Here is a 21,307-nt window from a genome sequence, read left to right on the forward strand (position 1 = left end):
CACTCTCCATATAGTGGAAATTTACATGACCCGACACGGTCTGGTTCAGGTGATCTGACACACGTCTGGGTTTCTTAGTTTAACCTCCATGATGCTTTTTCATTGAGATGATGGTGCCACGTTGGCATCCCCCTGCATATAACAGATACTTGCAACTCCAACTAATGTGCGAGAATATTTCATCTCCTGTTTTTTGTCCACAAATGTTGATATCAGTTGGTGTTTAACGACGTTGGTTCCGTCCCATCATCATCTCGTCTTAGTCATGAAAGAAAAGGTTGCTGACAAATGTATTTAGTCATAGTTTTCGTGAACAAAATTAAAACTAGTGTGTACGGAGTTAAAGGTTGCCAGACGTCCTCCGGCTTCCCAGATAATCATTCTCCGGCCAAGCTGGCTGACTTCCTGCTGGCTACCATCAGACAAGAACGACACAGAAATGATTATGCCTTATACCCTTTGAGACTTTTTAATTTTTACTAATGACTCACATTTAGATACTGCAAAGAGTCAGAGTGTTGGTGTTACTCAGGAAAACATTTCTTTTCTGATTGTGTATCGGGAAACGTCTTTTTTGGCCAGAGAGCTTTAGTAAACTTCGAAAAATGAAAGAACAAATACAAATTCAGGTTGTGATTCTACGAGCAGAATAGATGAATTCGAGTAAATGTTTCGTGAAATTGATTATAACACTTTAATGAGGATTTTTCACTCGAATTAATTACTGAACTCTGAAATGTGAGGACTGTTATGCACTTTAATCTAGTTTTACAGTGCCTGTAACATGCTCCGTGAGAGAGTCTTGCAGGGTTTCATTTCGTTGAATTTGTCATGCCAGACCAGTAATGAAATTCTGGTCTTCGTTTTGATTCTTTATGTTGTCTTTATTTCTAATTAACCAGCCAAAATGATCAAATATCAAGCTGGATAAGAATTTACAGGGTCAGATAATCTGAGTGTAAAAGTTTAGTCTTGACTGAAGAAGGAAAGAAAGAAAGAAAGAAAGAAAGAAAGAAAGAAAGAAAGAAAGAAAGAAAGAAAGAAAGAAAGACTGTGACATTGTCTAAAATGTTAAAGAAAATTTCTCAGAGCCTATGGTGACATCCTCAAACATTTATTTTGTCCAACCTGAAGACCCAAAGATGTCTAATTCACAATAATGTCATCGAAGAAAAGCACCAAAACATCACATTTGATTAGCTGGAATCACAGAAAGTTTGGTATTTTTCCTTAAAGAATAAATGTAATGATTCATCAACAATCATTATTGACTACTCAATCGACAGCACTGAGTTTTAAAGCATCAGTCACTGAATCCCTTTCGTCACTGTGGGAGCATTTTTATATTACCATCACACAGCCATTAACACACACACACAGATCAGTGCATGCACACCTGCACACACATGCAGCAAATGACATCAGGAATTGCCCTGTGTGTACGCTGCATGCTCCCAGGATGTTCACAGTGATGGTCGGAGCTCCAGTCAGCCAGCTCAGATGAATCCGTCCCCGCCTTCTCCATGAGACCTTACACAGCCAATGAGAGCTGCCAGTCAGGCTTGAAGTGATTCCTCTGTCTTCTCCTCTGTCCCTTTATGTTTAAGTGGGAGCGCTGGAGTGAATTTGTCTCAGACTATTCAAAGAGCCTCAGATGCTGCATGCTTGGTCACACACACACATACACACACGTGCACACTTAGCCGATGGCTTATCACCCTTATCTGGGGAAGAGGGGCTGAGTCGAGAGGCCCATTGAGAGGAACAGAGGAAACCATGAAAGGGTTTAAAAAAGCAATAGATCTCCCTGGGACAGCAAAGCCCTCCCTTTCTGTTTATGTCATGGGGAGAGAGAAAGTTAGGAGAGCAGAGGAGGAGGAGGAAGACAGGCTGACAGAGAAGGACAGCGAGAAGAAGAAAGGGAGGACCGAGCGAGGCAGGATGAGATAAATGGACAGAGTAAAGACGGCTCGGTAAAGTGAAGGAGATAGGACAACAGCAGTGAGGGGAGAGGGCTTCAGACCTGAGCTACAAAGGGAGATTGAGAAAACAGAGCCGTGTTGTGTGCTCAGGGAATAAAAGGTAAAACTGGGTACCGGTCTTTTCAGGAATCAGACTTTCTTCCTACATCCCTCCCTTGTGTCTTTAGCTGAGTTTCCTGCCCCCATCCTCAGCCTCTCTACTACATTTTATCTGCCGCTCTCCCACTTTTTTTGTCTATATCTCTGCCCCCTACCTCTATGTGCGTAGGAGAGTGCTTTCATTTCAAGCACTGAAGTGTGCAGAGGGTGAAGTAATTAGGGTCCATTACAGCTGGCTGTGAATGATGGTGCTCGTGATGATTTTTATTACGGAGTTGACGTCAGCCGACGGCCCACATTACAATTATATCTATCCACGGTTCTGTATCAGTCACTCACTCACAATCCAAAATCTTCCCGGAAGGAAATCTGGTGCAGTTGATTGGTGCAGAGAGTGTTTAAAAATAAGTGAAATAAAAGGGAAGGGCACTCCAGTGGCGTCCTATTTCTGTAATTAGATGCATTTCCATGTTTGGGTGGGAGGTGCAGGGAGGTAGGTTACAATGTCTAATATATTATATTTGTTTTTTTTCATCATTTTTTCCTCTTCATATTGTTGTCTGACTGTTGTCTCAACATTCACAGCCCTGACACTGCACAAAAGTAGTTTTGCTATAAAGTTTATGAAAGGGAAATCTTTTGGGGACATGGTGCACATTTTAGGAAATTCAAGGCTCTGATGAGTAAGGAATAATGTGATGCATAAAATAATCAGGAAATAAGATGAATATTAAAGCCAATATTAAAAGCCTGGGAGTTAAGCACACAATATGTGAATAAACTTAGAAAAAATTAGTGGCAAAATAAGATTATTGTACAACTTTAAAGACTTCAAAGTGTCATTTATTGGCTGCGTGGTTTAAATATTGATTGCATGTTATTTTCAAGCTCTAGATCATCACACTGCTTTTGATCTTTCTATTTCATTTCTAGAAAGGAAGTTGAGTTGTCCGGTCTCACTCCTGACATACATATGTATATATAGTATATTTGCAGTGTGTATTTTATGTGAGGGTATATAAAAGGAGGATCTTTCTGACCTAAAGATGAGAAAGAGCAACACAAACACCACATCACTGCTGCAACCAAACTGCTGTCAGTAAGCAGTGAGGTATTTCTCTGTTCCTACTGTGTAAATGTGCTCAATTTAACATAACTGTTTTCTGTCTGTTGCGATTTATAGCAAGAATGTGAAATGTCCTGTCATTACTGGAAATGATTCAATGCTAAGTGAAGAGATATTCCAGAAAAGGCCGTCAGCACTGTCCGAAACTTTTTGCAGGATGAGATCACCGCATTGTTACGACCTGATGACAGTGAGTCTCTTCGCTGACATCATGCCTATTTCATCTTAACCTCGAGCTGCAAACATCCCAAACTGATGTCTGAGCACCTTGAGAGAGACACATCGACTCGGTCATAATCCTTCCAGAGGGCAGCACTGGAAGAATTAGACAGTCAGTGCCATTATTCCTGATTGTCTGAGTCATTACAGAGCAAAGAGGAGGTTTTGGGAGGGTTGTAGCCGTCCAGGGCTACATTCCTCCCAAAACTTCCTGCTCTATTACTCACTGTGGCGTGTTGGCAGAGGCTCAAGAGACAATCCTCAGACTGGGGCTGAGGTCAGGAACGTGCAGGGAAAACTTGCAGTGCGCTACGTCAGCTAGCATACTCTTTAGCCTCCCTCTCACAGAATGTGGACGTTTTCTTTTTCAAACTCCAGTAAAGCACACAGAGACGGCTCTGCAGTGTAGCCCCCACCCCCTCCCAATGCACACACAGCTTGATGTCCCTCAGCCTTATTACTCCTATATGTGTGTGATCTCTGGTGTATAAAAGCGTGTGATTCCATCTGATCCATGTGGGGAAAAGTCGACACCACATACAGAATGTAAGCTTCCTTTTTGTGTTGTCTCAAATGAAAGACAAGCAGCCATCAAAGACGTTTGTTTTTTCCTCAGATGTGAGCCCATTAATTGTCTATTTTTGCCATCTTCTTTGTCTCCACATCCCCAAACACGGTTCCTTCCCTCTGCTTGGCTGTTGTTAACTGCATACATCTCTTATTTCACCATCTACTGTCATATATCTTCAGTGGGTAATTTGAGCAGGAGTGAGGAAGGATGGCATTATACATAATGGTAGACCTAATGAAATATTCATCATTTTTATATATAGACTTTTATTTTGGCTTCGTTTTTTGCTCAATTTTGACCAACTCTCTCATTTTGCTTGTGCCCACAGCCCATGTTTTCAGTCACACCCAGCCTTGCAACCAATGTCAATGCTGCTGCTGCGGCGGCCGCTGCGTTTAACCCCTACCTTGGCCCTGTGTCGCCCGGCCTGATGCCTGCTGACATCTTGCCCAGCGCCCCTGTACTGGTCACCAGCAACCCCAATGTCCCGGTACCAGCTGCTGCCGCTGCTGCTGCTGCACAGAAACTCATGAGGACAGACAGACTGGAGGTGAGAAACACACACATTCACACACAGGTGGACGCAGGTACAAACAGGAAAAATACAACCGCAAGCACACACCGCAGACCACACAGATGAGGGGATTTGCATAATTATTTTTTTCACTTTTATAACAGTCACAGATTAAAAGATAGATTAACAAAACGCTAGTCAACATTACCCTGCGAGGGTCTTTTTCGCAGCTATACAAACAAATTGGGCTTTGAAATATGGGCTGTGCCTATTTGAATATTAAAGACGTGGGTTGGAAAGTCTTGCCTCAACAGTTTGTGTTTGTAGACTTTAATTATGTATCTGGTACACGGTTTCTGTTACAGTAACTACATCCCATTACCATAATACAGTCATTACCCAGATTTAAGCAAAGAGAAAGAGACGTTAATGAGGGTATCTCTCTGCAAACATTACCGTTGCTGATGCTGAATCCCATCAGCAGGCAGGAGACAGCATTGTTTGGCACAAGCTTAAGTTATACTGTATCAGTCTGTAATTTTCAGGAAAATCTTTAATTCTTCTATGAAAGCAATCAGTCATTTGAAGCCTGATGATTGCCGCTCCTCTAGCTGTGTTCAGATAATCATTAATTGGACAGTAAGTCAATCTCATCCATTATGCAGCCCCACCCGGGAAACACTCGCAGCGGAATAATGGGGAAATCGTTGGAGGCAGGCAGGAGGCGTGCGAGAACGTTAGGAAGGTTACATTTGAAACGTAACATCGGGTAGCTGGGTAATTAATGGCAGCGAGGCCGAGGAAGTCTCAGGGCCTGACGAACGAGTGGATGACATGCAGAGCGAGGGAGTGGGTCAATGACAGGAAAAAGAGATGGAGGAAGAGATAGGAAATCAATTTGTAGACCTGTTGTGGTCATCAGGGGTGGGGTTGGGACAAGCAGAGACGAAGATAACAGAAAGGGAGAGAGCAGTGATTGGATTTCATAGAGGAGTCGTGACCAGTGAGAAGTTCTAGAGTTGGGGGGGGGGGGGGGGGGGGGGGGTTGGAGGCAACAAGTTGTTGTTAGTAGAAGAAGAACATCCAGGTCGTGATTCAGACTGTGGACTGAAACGATTGTCTGGCAGAGGATTCAAAGCATTCTGCAAGTCCAGTAAACAGACAAACAGATATGAAATATTTATTAGCCAAATGTAATAATTGGCAGTGGAGGGAAAACCTGCTCCTTTTCACTGGTTTTCCCTTCAACAAATGTGGGCCCAGCAGTCAACGCTGCCCGGCGCGCTCAGCCTGTGAGTGCTGCTGAAGCGTTTTGATTGGGAGAATTCATACCCTTAGCCTAATTTGTCAAGAACTAGGTTTGCTAAAAATATCTTGGAGAAAAGGGCCAGCCATATTTTCGCTTCCAGTGTGTGTCGTTCAAAATAAACATAGCTGGGATTCTGTGACCCACACACATACCAGTCAGTAGATATATGTTACAGGCTAGTTCCTCGAGGCTGAGAGAAATTCCTATTTTAGAAGACAGCCCACCAGACTCTTCTCCTTGAGACATATTTTCCAGCTCTCTCTCTCTCTCTCTCTCTCTCTCTCTCTCTCTCTCTCTCTCTCTCTCTCTCTCCCCTATGGAGCTATATTGCAGCCTGGCAGCGTGCATAAAATCATATGTTGCTTACCTGCAACCATGGTGATGTAAATGGCCCAGAGGGACAGTTACCATGGGGACAGAAATATGATTAACAGGCGCTGTATTTGTTTGTCCAGCTAAGCACTTCCACTGGTTTAGCTCTCTCTAATGCATGATTAAGCACTGTTAAGAAAGGCACACTGGTCCACACCTGGTGCAGAGGACATGAAATTGCTTCCATTTAGTCCTCCCTGTCTTCTCCATTTCAGCCACACTCACTCGATCCCATAAGACTCTAACGCTCTGTCTCCTTGATCCCCATCTCCCTGTCCTTTACGCTTTATTCATCAACCACTCTTACATTTTCCTTCCTCTCCCTTGTTTCCTCCCTCCCTCCCTCACCCACCTCTCCAACATCTGCCTGACAACAAGGCAGCCTGTCTTTAAAAAAAAAAAGTAAGACCAGTAGCAGCAGTGGTGATGGTGGCAGTGGTGGGGAATGGATATGTGTGAGTGTGCAGGTGGGGTTGTACAGACAGACGGAGAGACAGGTTGGTGATTGTGGATGATGAGCTGTCATGACAGGAGACGGAGCAGGGTTAGCTTGTAGATAGCGGCATCGGTGGCCTTTTGTCTGGCACCCGTTCCACCACAAATCAAATCCTTTATGCATGCAGACAGTGAGACCGGTAAACAGACATTTGGTAAATGGCTTGTTCTGTCACAATAACTGATAGATCGATACAACGTAGCATGAAATCACATTTCATTTGGTGTAGGATTGGAGTCTGAATGCGAGTCAGACACAGCGGAGGCTGAATGTGCTCAAACGGAGATCTTAAGTTATTGCGTAGCTCTTTAAGTGTCAAAATGTAATTCTGGGAAAAACGCTGCCTCATAATTTATATGTGCATTAACTTTTGTGTGTGTTGATGTGTATATACTCATATTGTGGGGACTTAAATCTGTTTCCATAGTCACATTGTAGGGACTTATGGCTACACAATGCAAGCCCTTACAACATTAATCATTACATTTTAGGGTGAAGACCTGGGTTATGGTTAGGGTAAGCCTCCAGGAAATTAGTGTTTGTCTATGTAATGTCCCCAAAAGTGATGGAAACCCAGCTGTGTGTGTGTGGGCATGTATTGCTCATGTTGTGGGGACCGACATGTCAAGTCCTCATAAAGTAAATCAATAACTTTTATGGTGTAAACTTAATGTTGGGCTTAGGTGGTTAAATTAAGGGTTAAGATTAGGCGAGTAGTGGTCATGGTCATGGTTAGGATAAGTCCCCAGGAAATTAATGTAAGTCTGTGTAATGTCCCCAAAAATAATGGAAACACGTGCTAGTGTGTGTGCATGTGTGTGAGTTACTATGTGTGGGCTGGCGATTACGTCAGCCACAGCTTCCCTTGAGGGTAACCAGTCTCATATTTCCCATGAGCCTCATTGAGCCCCGACATTCAGGCTGAGGCAGTCAGTCGACAGATGCTTCTGCGCGCAGATGCTGCCCCCTTCTGTCTCTGTGAGGAAGCACAACAACAACACAGCTCATTTGAATAATGGATAAATGCTGTGTGATTGATGAGCCTTTAAACACTGGTTACGGTCTGCTCTGCTTATCAATCAACAATAATGGCCGAACATGTCATTAAGATTGGTTAGCTCTGTCTGCTAAAGTGATTGTCAAGTTCTGAAATGACTGAACAGATTGATTACTTCATCAGATGGGAAGTAAAGTGAACAGTAACGTCATAATGTATGTGCCGGGAGGGGCTTTCTATGAAAACAAAATTAAAGTGGTAAATATGTGTTCGTTTGTGTATTTTTATGCACCAGGTATGTCGGGAATACCAGCGGGGTAACTGCACACGTGGGGAGAACGACTGCCGCTTTGCCCACCCTGCAGATAGCACTATGATCGACACCAACGACAACACAGTCACTGTGTGTATGGACTACATTAAGGGTCGCTGCTCGAGGGAGAAGTGCAAGTACTTTCACCCTCCTGCTCACCTGCAGGCCAAGATCAAAGCCGCCCAACACCAAGTCAACCAGGCAGCGGCTGCTGCAGCCATGGTAGGTATCAGTCCACGGATCACAACACAGAGAAGGACGCAAGCTAAACAACATCTGCTGTATCGTTGCAGCCTCAGTCAAGTGCAGCCAGAGGAACTACTCTCAATTAAAACTTGATTTGATTTGATTTCTCGTGTAAACCAAATAATGAAGCCCTTGTAGTGTTGACTCATTAAACGTGCGTCTATCCGGTTTTGCAGCGCACAGCCTGCAAACACTTATTTGATGATAAGAGCCTTGATTTTCGCCTTTCTTATGAGTGCAGCTGTATGAGTCTTCGACCCTGTGCTTTTACTCAACCTCCCAGCACACATCCCAGTCTCTTCTGTTCCCGCTCTCTTCAGCTCTGACCCAATGCGCACTGAGAAGACACAGAGTCGACGTGTGCTTTGTTAGCTGCAGGCTGTAGTGATCGTGCTACTACGTGACTGAGCCTACTGCTCCCTTCCTCCTGCTCCTCCTTATTTTGCTGCTTTGTTAGTTGTGTATTTTGCTGTTTACGGTCAGGTATGTTACTGTGTTTGCTAGAAAGACAAGAAAGTGATGGCTATTGTTAATTTCAATCCTGTTTCTGCAAAGCACTGATAGTTTTCTATAAAATGACTCAATAAAGTTTTTCTCCACCTGTACTGTAGATGACATTATGAACAGGTACTCCAGAAAGGAGGGTGAGCTTGATTACAGTTAACTTTTCATGTTAAAGTTATTCCATGCAGCCAAATCAGGTCTGCCTCCACATCCGGGCGATGGCATCAGTAATATCTGCCCTTTTCAACCTCTTTTAAATGTCATGAGCAGATTAATTCCCTTAGTTTTATTTACTGTAGCTTTCAATTGACAATCAGAGGTGGAAACGCAAATTTCACAATGTGGCATTCTAATTTTATGAACATACGTAAATGAAGGAACAAATAATATTTTCGTAGAGTATTTGAAAGCACACACTAACATGAGCTGAATATCTAAAAAGTAATGTTATTAAAAGATGTGAGACAACTACAAAATTAAACAGTGAAAGGTTTCATGAAATTAAATTGTATTATATTACCCAGGATGTATAAAATAATAAAAGTTATAAACAATGTAAAAATGTGTTTTAGTAGCTCAAAATAAACATATTACTGATTCATAGATTTTTTTATTTTTTTTTTAATGTATTCTTGAAGCAATTAATAATGAAATTTTAAAACTGCAACTAAAACTCAGTGTTTTGTGCTGCTCAGATGATGTAGTGGTGGTTGCAGCCATTGTTTGAGAACTGGTTTGAGAACTGGCCTGGGACCAGGGGTCAGGATCAAGTTAACCACCCAGCAGTTTAGTTTCAGGGCGACAGTTGTAAGTAAATCCACAATCTGGAGCAGGGTCTTTTTCATGAGTATATTACATCATATTCATAATGTATGTCTGTACAATAACCCAGGATTACCTTAAACTTGAATTTGACAGGTCTAGTTAATTGGCTAATCCTCCTTTCTGGACCAGAACACTCCATGAAAAATAACTTTCTTCTGACAGTAAACTACGTCGAGGGCCATAACTCTTCTCAGTAACCTTACAGCCATTAATGTGCATGCATTAGTCTTGTTATTGTTGTATACTGCATTCCAATGATTTGTTTTTTTATTTGTTTGTTTGTTTTTTTGTTTGTTTTTTTTTCTCACCAACCCACACTGCACTGCTGCCCCCATGATGCACCTCCGCTTGCTGGTTTATGTTAATGCGCTTGAACCCCATTGGCCCATTGCCATCATGTGCTCGCTGCCTGCTAATTAAGACTCAGTCGGCTGTCAAATCACTGAAGCGACCCCTCGACGCAACTTTTGACCTGGTACTATGACCTTTCACCTTTTAGCTTGGCATGTAGCTGTGGTGTAGTAGATATACTTTTGTAGTACTAAAATAAAGTAGATATTTAATGATCTGAACTGAGGAAACCCTGAAGGTGATGAACTGATTGTGTCCATTTGTTTTGTAGCATAAACATTGTGATAAAATGCCCATTTGAATCTTGATTTTAACTTCTACAGAAAAAGTCTTAAATAGGAAACCCTCTGCCTATTTCACTGTCAATGGTCAGTTCATCACCTCAAGTGAGTCTCCAAAGCAAATACTTGGCATGAAAGTGTAATATTTTAGTGTCTAATAAGGTATGGTAGTCTTTGCATGGATTTGTCACTTCCCATATTGCATGTGTAACTGTTGAAGAGGTGTCATAACAGTCTTAACATGGCTTATAGTGTACTATTATCATGGAGCTGGCAGTGCAGCTTTCCCTAATCATTTCTCTTGACGGTCCAACAATCAATACAATAACTTGTATTATAGCTGTCGTTATCTGTACAGAAAGATCTAGCTATGCCTTAGCCTGCAAAGTAATTATATCTGTACTGTATTGTTCCAAATCATATCAGAAGGTTGGTGACATTGTGCTGAGTTTTGACTGTTTTTTTGTTGATAGATGTCACAGTTTGTCAGCTAGAGCCACTGTCCTGTCTCCCTCTGACAGATTTAGTGTAGTTCACTGCTTGCTTGCCAGTGTTTGTAATAGCTGTTTGGAAGGGCAACTTTATCTTCTAATGAAATTCTTTCTTCTCTCTGTCCTGAATGTCACTGCTACCATCCTTTGATTTCCCTCACTCCCATCCCTTTATTTTGGTGCTGTCCCCTCATCAGGGGCTCCCTCCCGTCTTGCCTCCTTTACCAAAGAGACCTGCACTTGAAAAAGCCAACGGTGCCACCACTATGTTCAATGCTGGCGTATTCCAGTACCAACAGGCCCTGGCCAACATGCAGTTTCAGCAGCAGGCTGCCTTCATACCATCAGGTAAGGCCCAAGCCTTCTTTTATGTGTTTGTGGCAGTTGTCCCATTGCTATTGGCTGTCGAATCACATGCAGTTTCTCACAAATCTCCTTGATTGTGTTGCGGCATCAGCAGTGAGTGGCTGAATGATGGTGTGATTTCATTTTTTTTGACAAACTTGCATGGATTTGATTTACAGTTGCACCTGTATAGTATGTAGAGCATGGTTGCAAGTATCAGAAGTCAGGGTTGTTTTTTTCTAATGTGTAGGCATTTAGTATATCAACTTAGCAAATTCACATTGCTTTGAAACTGGTCACTATATTCTCCTAATGTATCAGTATTATTAATGGCTTAAAACTCCTGAAAAGATTCATGGATACAGACTAGGGAACAATTTTGCATCTTTTACTACATATCATTTCTTGTATCTACAGCTCTGTCCTTTACTGCCTCATGCTTGATTCATTTTTCAAGAGGATATTATAATCTCACAGAATCAAGTGGGAATCAGAACCTATCCCATAAACCTTGCAGGCGGGTCATGTTGCTTTTTTCCTGCTCCAACAAATCACCCATCACAGAGTCAGGGCAGCCTGACAGGCAAAACTCGGGGCCTCAAAACGCTGTCATTGTCAGTGCTGGGTTACAAGGTGAACCAGATGATCACTCAACACTTTTATCAACTTTTCTTTTCCCTCATCTGGTTTTTGGCAGATGGACAGCAACGTGACACAGTTTAAAGAAATTTTATTGAGTAAATCAAACTGCAAAGTGGGGGACATGTCTCTGCTCCATCCCCAGTGGAAATGACGCCCTTAATATACAGTATGTGTGCGTATGCAGTCCACAAACAGACACGTGCACAGCTCCTTTGAGCTGCTCTTGTCTGGCCACTGCATAGTCATCTTACCCTGCGTTCCATATTCTCATCTGACAGCCTAAGAATAGCCTGCCATCGATTCCCCTCTGTGAGCGATTCGGATACTCAGATCCTCACATGTCCCACACTGCTGGACTGTCAGGTCACTGCAACGCACTTTGAGGAATTTGAAAGCAGGTCATTTGAAAACTACCACGGTGCAAACAGCTGTTACGCTGCTGACAGGAAAATAGGACCATTGGCAGGGTTTAATCTGCCCTTCCTTTTAATGGAGCAGTGAGAGTTGAACAGTAAACTGGGGCTAGTTGGGCAGAGCATGAAGTTTTCTCAGCTTTTTACCTCATGCATATGCTACGTATGCTGTGCAGTATGCGCAGCTGCAGCGACCATGACACGCAAAGGAATGATTATGTAACATCGGTACATATCAGAGCTATACGGCCTTTGTATAGAAGCCAGCTGATTACCATATTCACCGCACAGTTTGTTCATACCAAGACTGAATCCAGTGTGTCTGACTTTATAACACTTGTAATGAGTTTTCTTGATTTCTTCTCCTCCCTATTCACTCTACTCCCTGTTGCAATGCATGATGGGCAGGCTCGATATTGTGCATGACACCTGCAACAAGTGTTGGTAGGTGCCAGCTTTCCTTACTGATTATCTTTTAGCCCATTTTAGTCACTCACGTGTCATTCAACTCACCGCATAATGTGAGCACATTCTCCATTTTGTGAATTCAGACTCCGACATGAACCTAAAACGTATGTACGTAAGCTCTTTTCAAAGCAGTCGACAGTGGGTTGATAAAACATGATTTGCAAATTTTGATTTTGAATTTAACTGTGTGTAATTTCAATTGGAAGTTGATGTGTTTCGTGATATTCTGCAGTACATCTTTGTGATATGGAATGAACCCCTCTTTGCTCTGCCACACTTCTGTCTGTCACCTAATGCTTGTTGCAGTTCAAAATCCCCCTGACTCCCCCCTTGCTTCATTATACTTCCATCCCAAGCTCTCTAACCCCCCCGAGCACCTCATTATACTGTCTGCTTATACATGCCATATAAACATGAGGAGTTATTAGTGGTAGTGGAAGTAGTGGAAGATGTAGTCGTTGACTTTTCGCATTATTTGTAGCGGTAATTATAATGTTCCTGTTTAGGGAGGTGAAACAAAAGCCAATTAGTTAGCCTGTTTAGTATGAATGCCCCCCCAAAAGAGGCTGTAAAAGAAAAATCTGAATTTATATTTACTCTGCAGATTTGCCAATTAGCTGCATATCACTCGAAAGTTTTTCTTTTTCTTCCTCCACAGCACATCTGTTGCTATTCCTTCACTCAGAGTAATCGTCAGCAAGAGCAGTAAAGATCATCAGAAAGCAATTTAAAAAGATGTTGTCTCATGTTTATTAGCATTCCATAGACAGACATAGAAATGAAGTGTTGACATGAAAAGCTTTAAATCTGCTCTGGTTCAACTGCCTGTGTGATCTTTCCCTCCAAGTACCCATGATGCACGGTGCTACTCCAGCCACTGTGTCTGCAGCCACCACATCTGCCACAAGTGTTCCCTTTGCAACCGCAACAGCCAATCAGGTTTGCTCCTCTCCTGCCTTCTCTCTCTCTCTCTCTCTCTCTCTCTCTTTCTCTTTTCACTCCCGGTGTCGGCTTTGACTTTTCAGTATCTGTTAGTTTATTCCTTTTTTTTTTTTTTTAATCTCATAATTCCCACGTGCCTCTTAATGAAATATGCATGAATGGTGCACAAGGCTCATCTCTGATCTCCGCTAGCTTTTCAGAGCATCTCATGCTGTGATTACTTAGATAATTACAATGCTTATCTTTATTATCAGTGTAGGTTGAAGTGCTGTTTGTCCTCATTTCAGCTGACGTCTCTGTCTTCTGTTTATTTCTCTCTGTCTTTCTCCCCCTCCCCTCCATTCTTTTCCCCTCTCAATCAGATTCCAATAATATCTGCAGACCATCTGACTAGTCACAAGTATGTGACCCAGATGTAGGAGTCTCAGACAGAACAGTATGTACCGCACCTCTTTCTCACATATCACACACTGCGTTTGGACCAACACTGTTACATTTCATCCAAGTGGCTCCGAAACTGTTATGAGAAGCATTTGGCACAACTTCATTTTTTTTTTTTTGCAGCTGACAAATTTGTTTCTTCAGGCATTTATTACTGTTATCATCATTATCTTTTTAATCTAATGACCCACTTTATTCAAGTAATCTAGAACTTTAAGGAAGAGTTTGGTCTTTTGGGAAATGTGCTTATTTGCTTTCTTGCTGATAGATATGAAGCTGCAGGCAGCAACTGGTTTAGAGACTTAGCATAGAGACTGGAAACAGAGGATCACAGCTAGCCTGAGTCTGTGTATGGGTAACTGAATCTGCCAGCACCTCTAAAGCTCACTAATTAGCATGTTATATCTCACTATTTAATCCTTGGTTCACTCATGTTTAGGCCAGTCACATCCCTAAATGGAGTAAATGCATTCCCCAAAATGTTGAATTATTGACATTCTTGCTGGCCGCAGAGTTGAGGCCTGATCCGTCTGATTTCAAGACAATAAGAAATGTCTAAACTGAGCTTTTTTAGAGCTTTTGTCCTCTTCTTTCGCAGCTGATTTGCTGTGTTTTTCCTTCCAGATGGAACTGGAGCCTGCTGGTGTCGAGTCCAAGATTAGCGGTCACCCATCATGCCTGTAACATCAAGAGAACCAAATCTCAGTTGGTTTGGAATAAATCTGCATGTTAACATAGGAGGCACAGTTTGTTAGGATTGTTTTCACGTGTACTTCACGCACACTATTACACAACAACCGAAAAGAACGTCATTTGCATTACAGACTGCCTTTCGCTCTGCAGAGGCAACTTACCTTTATTCACCGGACACACTCTGAATGTTAACATGAGGTAAATGTGTGGAGCAGTCATCAAAAAACCGGCTGGATTGGCACGTCCATTGACCAAGAATCATGACTTGTGTTTGTTTATCGGTTGTTGGTCTTCTGACCTAAATGTGTTCATTTGTTTACACAAAAGTGCACCTTGTATTTCAGTTGAGGTAAGCGAAATCTGACTGAATCACATGGGCATGCACGATGATTTTCTTTCTGATTTTATTCTGTTCAACCGGTGAGAAGGGGAATGACATGAGCGCACTCAGAGGCAGAATAGCAACTGAATGTCTGTGAGGTGTCTTTCAAACCTTTGTAGCCTACCTTTCTAGTGTCTCTTAAGCACATGTCTTTAACCACGCAGGCATCCCTGTAAAGTGCCATACATCTCAAAACACATGAATGGTATTTAAGCAGTGTTACAAAGTGTTCAACTCAACAATTCCCTTTAATACGTCTATTTTCTCTCTTGGACAGCATGTAGTGTCCAACGTCGTGACCTGTCATTACCTGTGATTCCCAATAGCACCACTGCTGATTAGATTACCTTCCCCAAATTGTCTGCTTTACTCAAATGTTCTACTGAATGATTTATTTTTTTTTTTTGGACTTGCTGTCGGTGTTTAGACAGGAAATGACCGGATCTGTGCTGACACAGATCTCTCCACGATCACTAAGTCTATTGACTCTAAAAGTCTAAATTGAGTTGGATGCGGGGGTCACGGCCAGCACGAGAGACCAAAGACTCTCCTAACGATGAAGATGTTACGATGACTAGCTTTGAAACAACAGGGCGATCAGTCGGTATCCAAACTGCTGTGAGACAGAAGTCACAATCGACGGCGCAACTGGCAATGGAGATGTGATTTGTACGACATGATTTGTTTTTTTATGTTTGTATGGTTATGCATATTTTATGGCAGATTGTCAAAGTGGATTCAGTGTAGTGTATATATAGTCTGACATATTTAAGAATATTTGTTTAATACGTCTACCTGAGAACTGTTTTCAGATAGTCAGCCAAAGTCTTTTTGTGTCACTGTTACTAGATATTGTAGGTAGGCTCGTGGGGCAGAACTTTTGAAACGCGTGGGCCGCATTGGCGAGCTTGAAGAGAGGTCGGGCGTAAAGAGTAGATCTCTAGAACTCTTAGTTTTCGTTGTGTTCTGGGTGTTCTTCAGGCATATTTAATTGGTGGATAGTACAGGGAAAGTGGCAAGAATATAAACGATTGTATTACTCATCCAAAGCCTTAGAATGTACCATCGGGTCAGCACAATGCAACATGCCATTTTGAACCATCCAGTTGCCTAATCCACGCCACATTAACACACACACATGCACGCACACACACACACACACACACACACATACACACACACACACACACACACACACACACACACACACACACACACACACACACACACACAGAGCACTATGTAATTGTCACTTTTTTGTCAGCGTTTTCTTAACTTTCTTGTAGTTTTTCTTTAGATGAGAAGTGTTTTACTTTATTTTGTCCGGATGATATTTTGATATTTAGTTCTGATTTTTTAGTTTTGCTTATTATATTTATCTTTCTTATAATGGATATAAGGTAAAAGTGTGTGTTTGTGTGTTCCTCATGCACAGTTTCCTGAAATTCCATGTAATGTTAATTTTAGTATGATTATGATTGTAAACTCAATATTTTCTACGTTATGCATATTGTTGAACTGTATGCATATTGTTCATTTCTCTAGTCTCTTTGTGTTCTTTGAACAAAGATGTTTTATATGAGTATCTAACAGTGATGAAATAATAGAACAGAGAGGCTAAGTTGTCACTGTGGCAACCATCGCCGATAACCGAGTAATATTTTAATGATTGTAAGGTTTGTAACTAGTCATTTAAGAAAAAAAAAGACTATTATAAAAATCTAGTTCTTAGATGTTTAGAGTAAAGATGTTATTTTCTACTGTATCCATTTCAAATAGTAACTATTGTTTGAATATTTTTACTCTCCCTGGAAATTGGGCCATGTTGGAAAACAAGCTGCATATTTGATCACTTTTTCGGGGGCGTTGCTGGCGGGGTCAGGTGAACGTGGCGAGGGGGGGACTGAGTGTGCACACTCATCTCTCACTTAGCCAACTGCAAACAACAAGGGTGGGGTGGGGAATCTCAAGGCAACAAAGGTGATAAAGGTTGACTTTTTTGCACTTCTGTACATAGTCAAAAAAGAGAGAATCATGTATATTGAGATCTTATTTTGAATAAAAAAAATAATGTCTATAATGACAAGGAATTTTGCTAGGATAACAAAAAAAAAATCTTATGAAAGGCTGAACAAAATTGCTTGCATCAAAAGGGCACTGAGTTCTCGCTCTCCGACCCCTTTCAGAAAAGGCCAAGTGTTGCTCTTCTTTTTTGTCAGCAGCTTGTAGTTTGCCAGGTAACCTTCCGGAGGAGGCGTCCACTACCCTCCAGCAAGGGCCTGTGACTGGGTTTGTCTGGTCCCCTAACCTGCCTGTACTGACAGGTCTGTGTGTCATGGCCACGCCCTCCCAGGCCCAACCAATCACAACACGTCCTGTCTCTTTACTTTACTCAGAGAGGAATGCATGTTAAAGGAAATACATATACCGTTTAAAAAAAATCACGACAGTAATATTGAATAAGAAAACATGTTACACAGAAAGATGTATTTACAGTATACAATATTCTATCAATGTAATGGAATAAAATATATATAAAAAATACAAAAATAGAATAGTCGTTTATTTAAAAAAAAAAAAAGATTCCTGAAAATATACTCACTGAAGTTTTACCACTTGGAGAGTTAAAATACATGCAACACAAACACCATAGCTATAAGTATGTTCTTTATGTTGATGTAAGCTGTGCTTCTAGTAGATGAAACTGACCAAACAGGAATGTAGTTCAACATCAGGCAGAACTTAGGAGTCATTTCAGATTGAAATACAGTTTTGTGGTTTGGTCATTAAGTCGTTAGTTTGGAATATTGTCCTGATCATCTTTGTCACCTCTCATCTCCTACAAGCACGCATGCTTACGTTTATGATATAATGTAAACTGAACTTTTTTTCATTTGTTGTTTGTTTTCTCTGCTTGTAGTGCTAATATGATGTATTCTGTCCTCTGCTGCAGTTTGTTTCTGCTTGTTTTACTGCTCCGGGCCCCCTGAAAGCATGTGTCATGTTTGCATGCCGGCCACCTCTGAAAAGCACCTGCAGAGAAAACCTTGGATTGTTGCAGTCTAAAGCCATAAAATATAATCTCATCTGAAGGAAATGTGTGAGAAGAAAGCAGCAAAGAAATCGAGGTGGGAAATTGTACCTTGAGGATGTGGTAGGAACATGTTTGCTGGGGGTTTGTTAACTACAACATCATGTAATAACTGAAGCCATGAACGTAGCTAATAGAACCTGATGTGTGCTGTGCCAACTTTGATGGATGTGTGTGGTGAAGAGAAAAAGCTCTTGACACATTTTTTTCACGGGGCCTGCATTGCTATATTTGATTCTTGCTGTTATGAATTAAAAAAATGTAATAAAAATTTACAAACGAACTGAAGTAAAGATGCATTTCCTTGAGAGGTGTTATTTTGGGGATTGGAGCTTAAATTTGCTCTGTCTAGTTAAAGAGCTCCACAAAATACACACACAGTGTTTGTTTTTAACCATATGAGGCTGCAGCCATTCTGCAAAAAGCAAAGTCAGAGTAAGAGAAAGGATATTATTCTGATAAGACGTAGCTTCTTTCCAGGCAGTTTTTATGTTGGAGCATTTCACTTCTTTCAAACTTTTTGGTCCCTAATTATCTTAATAAGTTTTTCTGGTTTTCTTAATAAGAATTTCTTTCTATTCAGGCTTTCACTACTTTTAAGATCAGTGTGGTTCATATTTTAACTTTTTTTACTTTAAATCTTAAGGTAAGTTAAAATTTCCTGCTCTTGTTGACAATTTCGCTTATTTTAAGTCATATTTACCCCTTATTTTATTGCTTTTTTAAATTGTTTTTCAGAGCTGAGTTTTTGCAGTGCAGATAGCTTAGCTTAGCACAAAGACTGGAAACATATGGAAGCAGCTAGCCTGCCCTAAAGCAAACAAAATCCACCTACCAGCACTTGTAAATTCTTATGTGATATCTTGTTGGTTTAATCTGTACAAAAACAGAGGTGTAAAAAATGATTTTACGGAGGGTTGTTTGTGTTTATGAGTGTGTGTGTGTTTGTGTGCCAATGTATTACTCATGCTGTGGTGGCATAACTGTGTTTACACAGTCACATTGTGGGGATTCCCCTTACTTGTGGGGACAAAATCAGAATCAGAATTCCTTTATTGATCCCCAAGGGGAAATTGTTTTTGTTGCAGGTGCTCCATACAAGAATAAAATTAGAAAAGACAGAAAAAATATGTATGTAAAAAGCACATATAAAAAACAAAATATTAATACTGAGAATATATATATATATATATATATATATATAGTGAAAAGTCTAAGGGCCATTCAGAGAGAGGAGTTGTACGGGTTAATGGCCATGAATGATTTCCTGTGGCGTTCTCTTGAGTATTGGTGGGATGAGTCTCTCACTGAACGTACTCCTGTGCCTTGCCAGCACATCATGAAGTGGGTATGAGACATTGTCCAAGATAGTCCGTAGCTTAGTCAGCATTCTCCTCTCTGACACCACCGTCAGAGAGTCACACTCCATCCCCACAACGTCACTGGCCCTGCGGATCAGCGGTTTGTTGAGTCTGTTGGCATCTGCCATCCTCCGCCTGCTGCCCCAGCACGCAACAGTGTAAAGAATAGCACTTGCCACCACAGACTCATAGAAAATCCTGAGCATAGTCTGGCAGATGTTGAAGGACCTCAGTCGCCTCAGAAAATAGAGGTGACTCTGGCCCTTCCTGTAGAGAGCATGAAATGCAGGTCCCCACAATGTAAATCATGAGATTTTAGGGTAGAAACTAGGGTCAGGGTTAGGGTTAGGGTTAGGCAAGTAGTGGTTATGGTCAGGGTAAGTCTCCAGGAAATGAATGTAACGTATGTAATGTCCCCACAAGTGATGAAAAGCTGTGTGTGTGTGTGTGTGTGTGTGTGTGTGTGTGTGTGTGTGTGTGTGTGTGTGTGTGCACAAGCATTTCTTGGCTGGACACGGTGACATCTTTCTTGTCATCACCTTGAGGTTGGTGGACATAGCAGAGACTCCAAGAAGTCTCTGTGCCGACCCAGGAGATAGTCCTGGACATCAGCCCACATATCGCCTCATCTAACTCTTCATCTTTCCCCAAATTTGTGAACAGTGATGAACACATTCACTTAAACAGGCCATTTCGCAGAATAAAACAGGCTACTTTTAAAAGGCAGTCCAATAGTGGATACATGTGAAAATACGTAGTCAGCACTCATGTCTAACATTACTAATGCGTCACAAGACTTTTTATCCTGTTAAGAAGTTCTTAGTAATTCACCATAAAATCACGTCTTTTGTCAAATATATCTATATCTGTAATTCTGTCATCTAATTAGTGTATATTTGTCATTTTACATTCGTCATATTCAGTGAGCAATAACACAAACACAAACATTGAGCCGACATGTTACAGATACACTTTAAATGTTTTCATTGCACTCAGTGGTGGAAAATCAATAATGTTATTCATTAAAATCCTATTTAACTTATCTCAACATGGGATGCATCAATTTGTCCTACCCACTAATTAGGAGCCAAGATTTTAATTGAGATAGAGATAAAGTGCCTTATCTGTTTGAGAAACGTGCAGACACACTGATAAAATCTGAATGGGACTTAATTCAGATGCAGTTTTTAAGGAGGTAAATTCAGTCAGCGGGAAGAGGAATACTGTGAAATGTTCATCGAGGTAATAAAGCGTGTGCACACATTGTGGGGGAGACGAGGTTCATGTTTCAGCATTTAAAATGATGAGTCCTGAATTAAAGCCTGATTCAGTGACGCAGGTGTTTCCAGTAAATGTGGCTGATTAGACCTCAAGGGATGTGAGCACGTCCTCACGGCCCTGGAAAGACCTCTGATCAGCCAAAATCGATGAAAACACCGGTGCAGTTTTCCAGCAGAGTTTTAGTTTGGCATCCTTTCATGGAAACCAGTCACAAGTAAGAGGTCCTTCTGAAAGCAAAAATAAAAACCGTGCTGTTTGTTCAAAGGTGTGATGCACAGTGCAGCCACCAGATAGCACCATCTCTTTGTCAGCTGGGGCTCACACATCAGCAGCGAAGCCATAATGCAGCAATCTGCAATCACCTGTTCAGCCATCATAATGTAGAACTGTTTGAACAAGGGATTATTGTTTTTGATGCTTTATCTGTTCTAATGAAATAATGGCGACAGTCGCTCGGAAAGACAGATGGTTGGGTGGGTGGGTGGGAATTAACCTCTGAAACTTGGATGCGGTGAGCCATCAGTGGGGTTGCCAACACGCTGCTTGAGCTTT

The 21,307-nt window shown here is 41.5% G+C and overlaps 1 protein-coding gene across 9 annotated transcripts in view; it reads left to right on the plus strand.

Moving 5' to 3' along the window:
• LOC139336056 (muscleblind-like protein 1) overlaps positions 1-18,400 on the plus strand; it is a 64,727-nt gene extending 46,327 nt beyond the window's left edge. For 4 of the 9 annotated variants that reach the window (XM_070969911.1, XM_070969912.1, XM_070969910.1 and 1 more), the window contains 8 exons: positions 4,326-4,547; positions 7,981-8,220; positions 9,995-10,048; positions 10,894-11,044; positions 12,505-12,540; positions 13,412-13,503; positions 13,869-13,942; positions 14,572-18,400. In XM_070969911.1, the coding sequence (XP_070826012.1) occupies positions 4,326-4,547; positions 7,981-8,220; positions 9,995-10,048; positions 10,894-11,044; positions 12,505-12,540; positions 13,412-13,503; positions 13,869-13,925 (852 nt within the window). In that variant the 3' untranslated portion in view covers positions 13,926-13,942; positions 14,572-18,400. The remainder of the gene's footprint in view (positions 1-4,325; positions 4,548-7,980; positions 8,221-9,994; positions 10,049-10,893; positions 11,045-12,504; positions 12,541-13,411; positions 13,504-13,868; positions 13,943-14,571) is intronic. The other 5 variants (XM_070969913.1, XM_070969914.1, XM_070969916.1 and 2 more) reach the window with 5 other exon arrangements.
• Positions 18,401-21,307: the final 2,907 nt, after the last annotated feature.

This window comes from Chaetodon trifascialis, chromosome 9, assembly GCF_039877785.1.
Source record: "Chaetodon trifascialis isolate fChaTrf1 chromosome 9, fChaTrf1.hap1, whole genome shotgun sequence".
NCBI lineage: Eukaryota > Metazoa > Chordata > Actinopteri > Chaetodontiformes > Chaetodontidae > Chaetodon > Chaetodon trifascialis.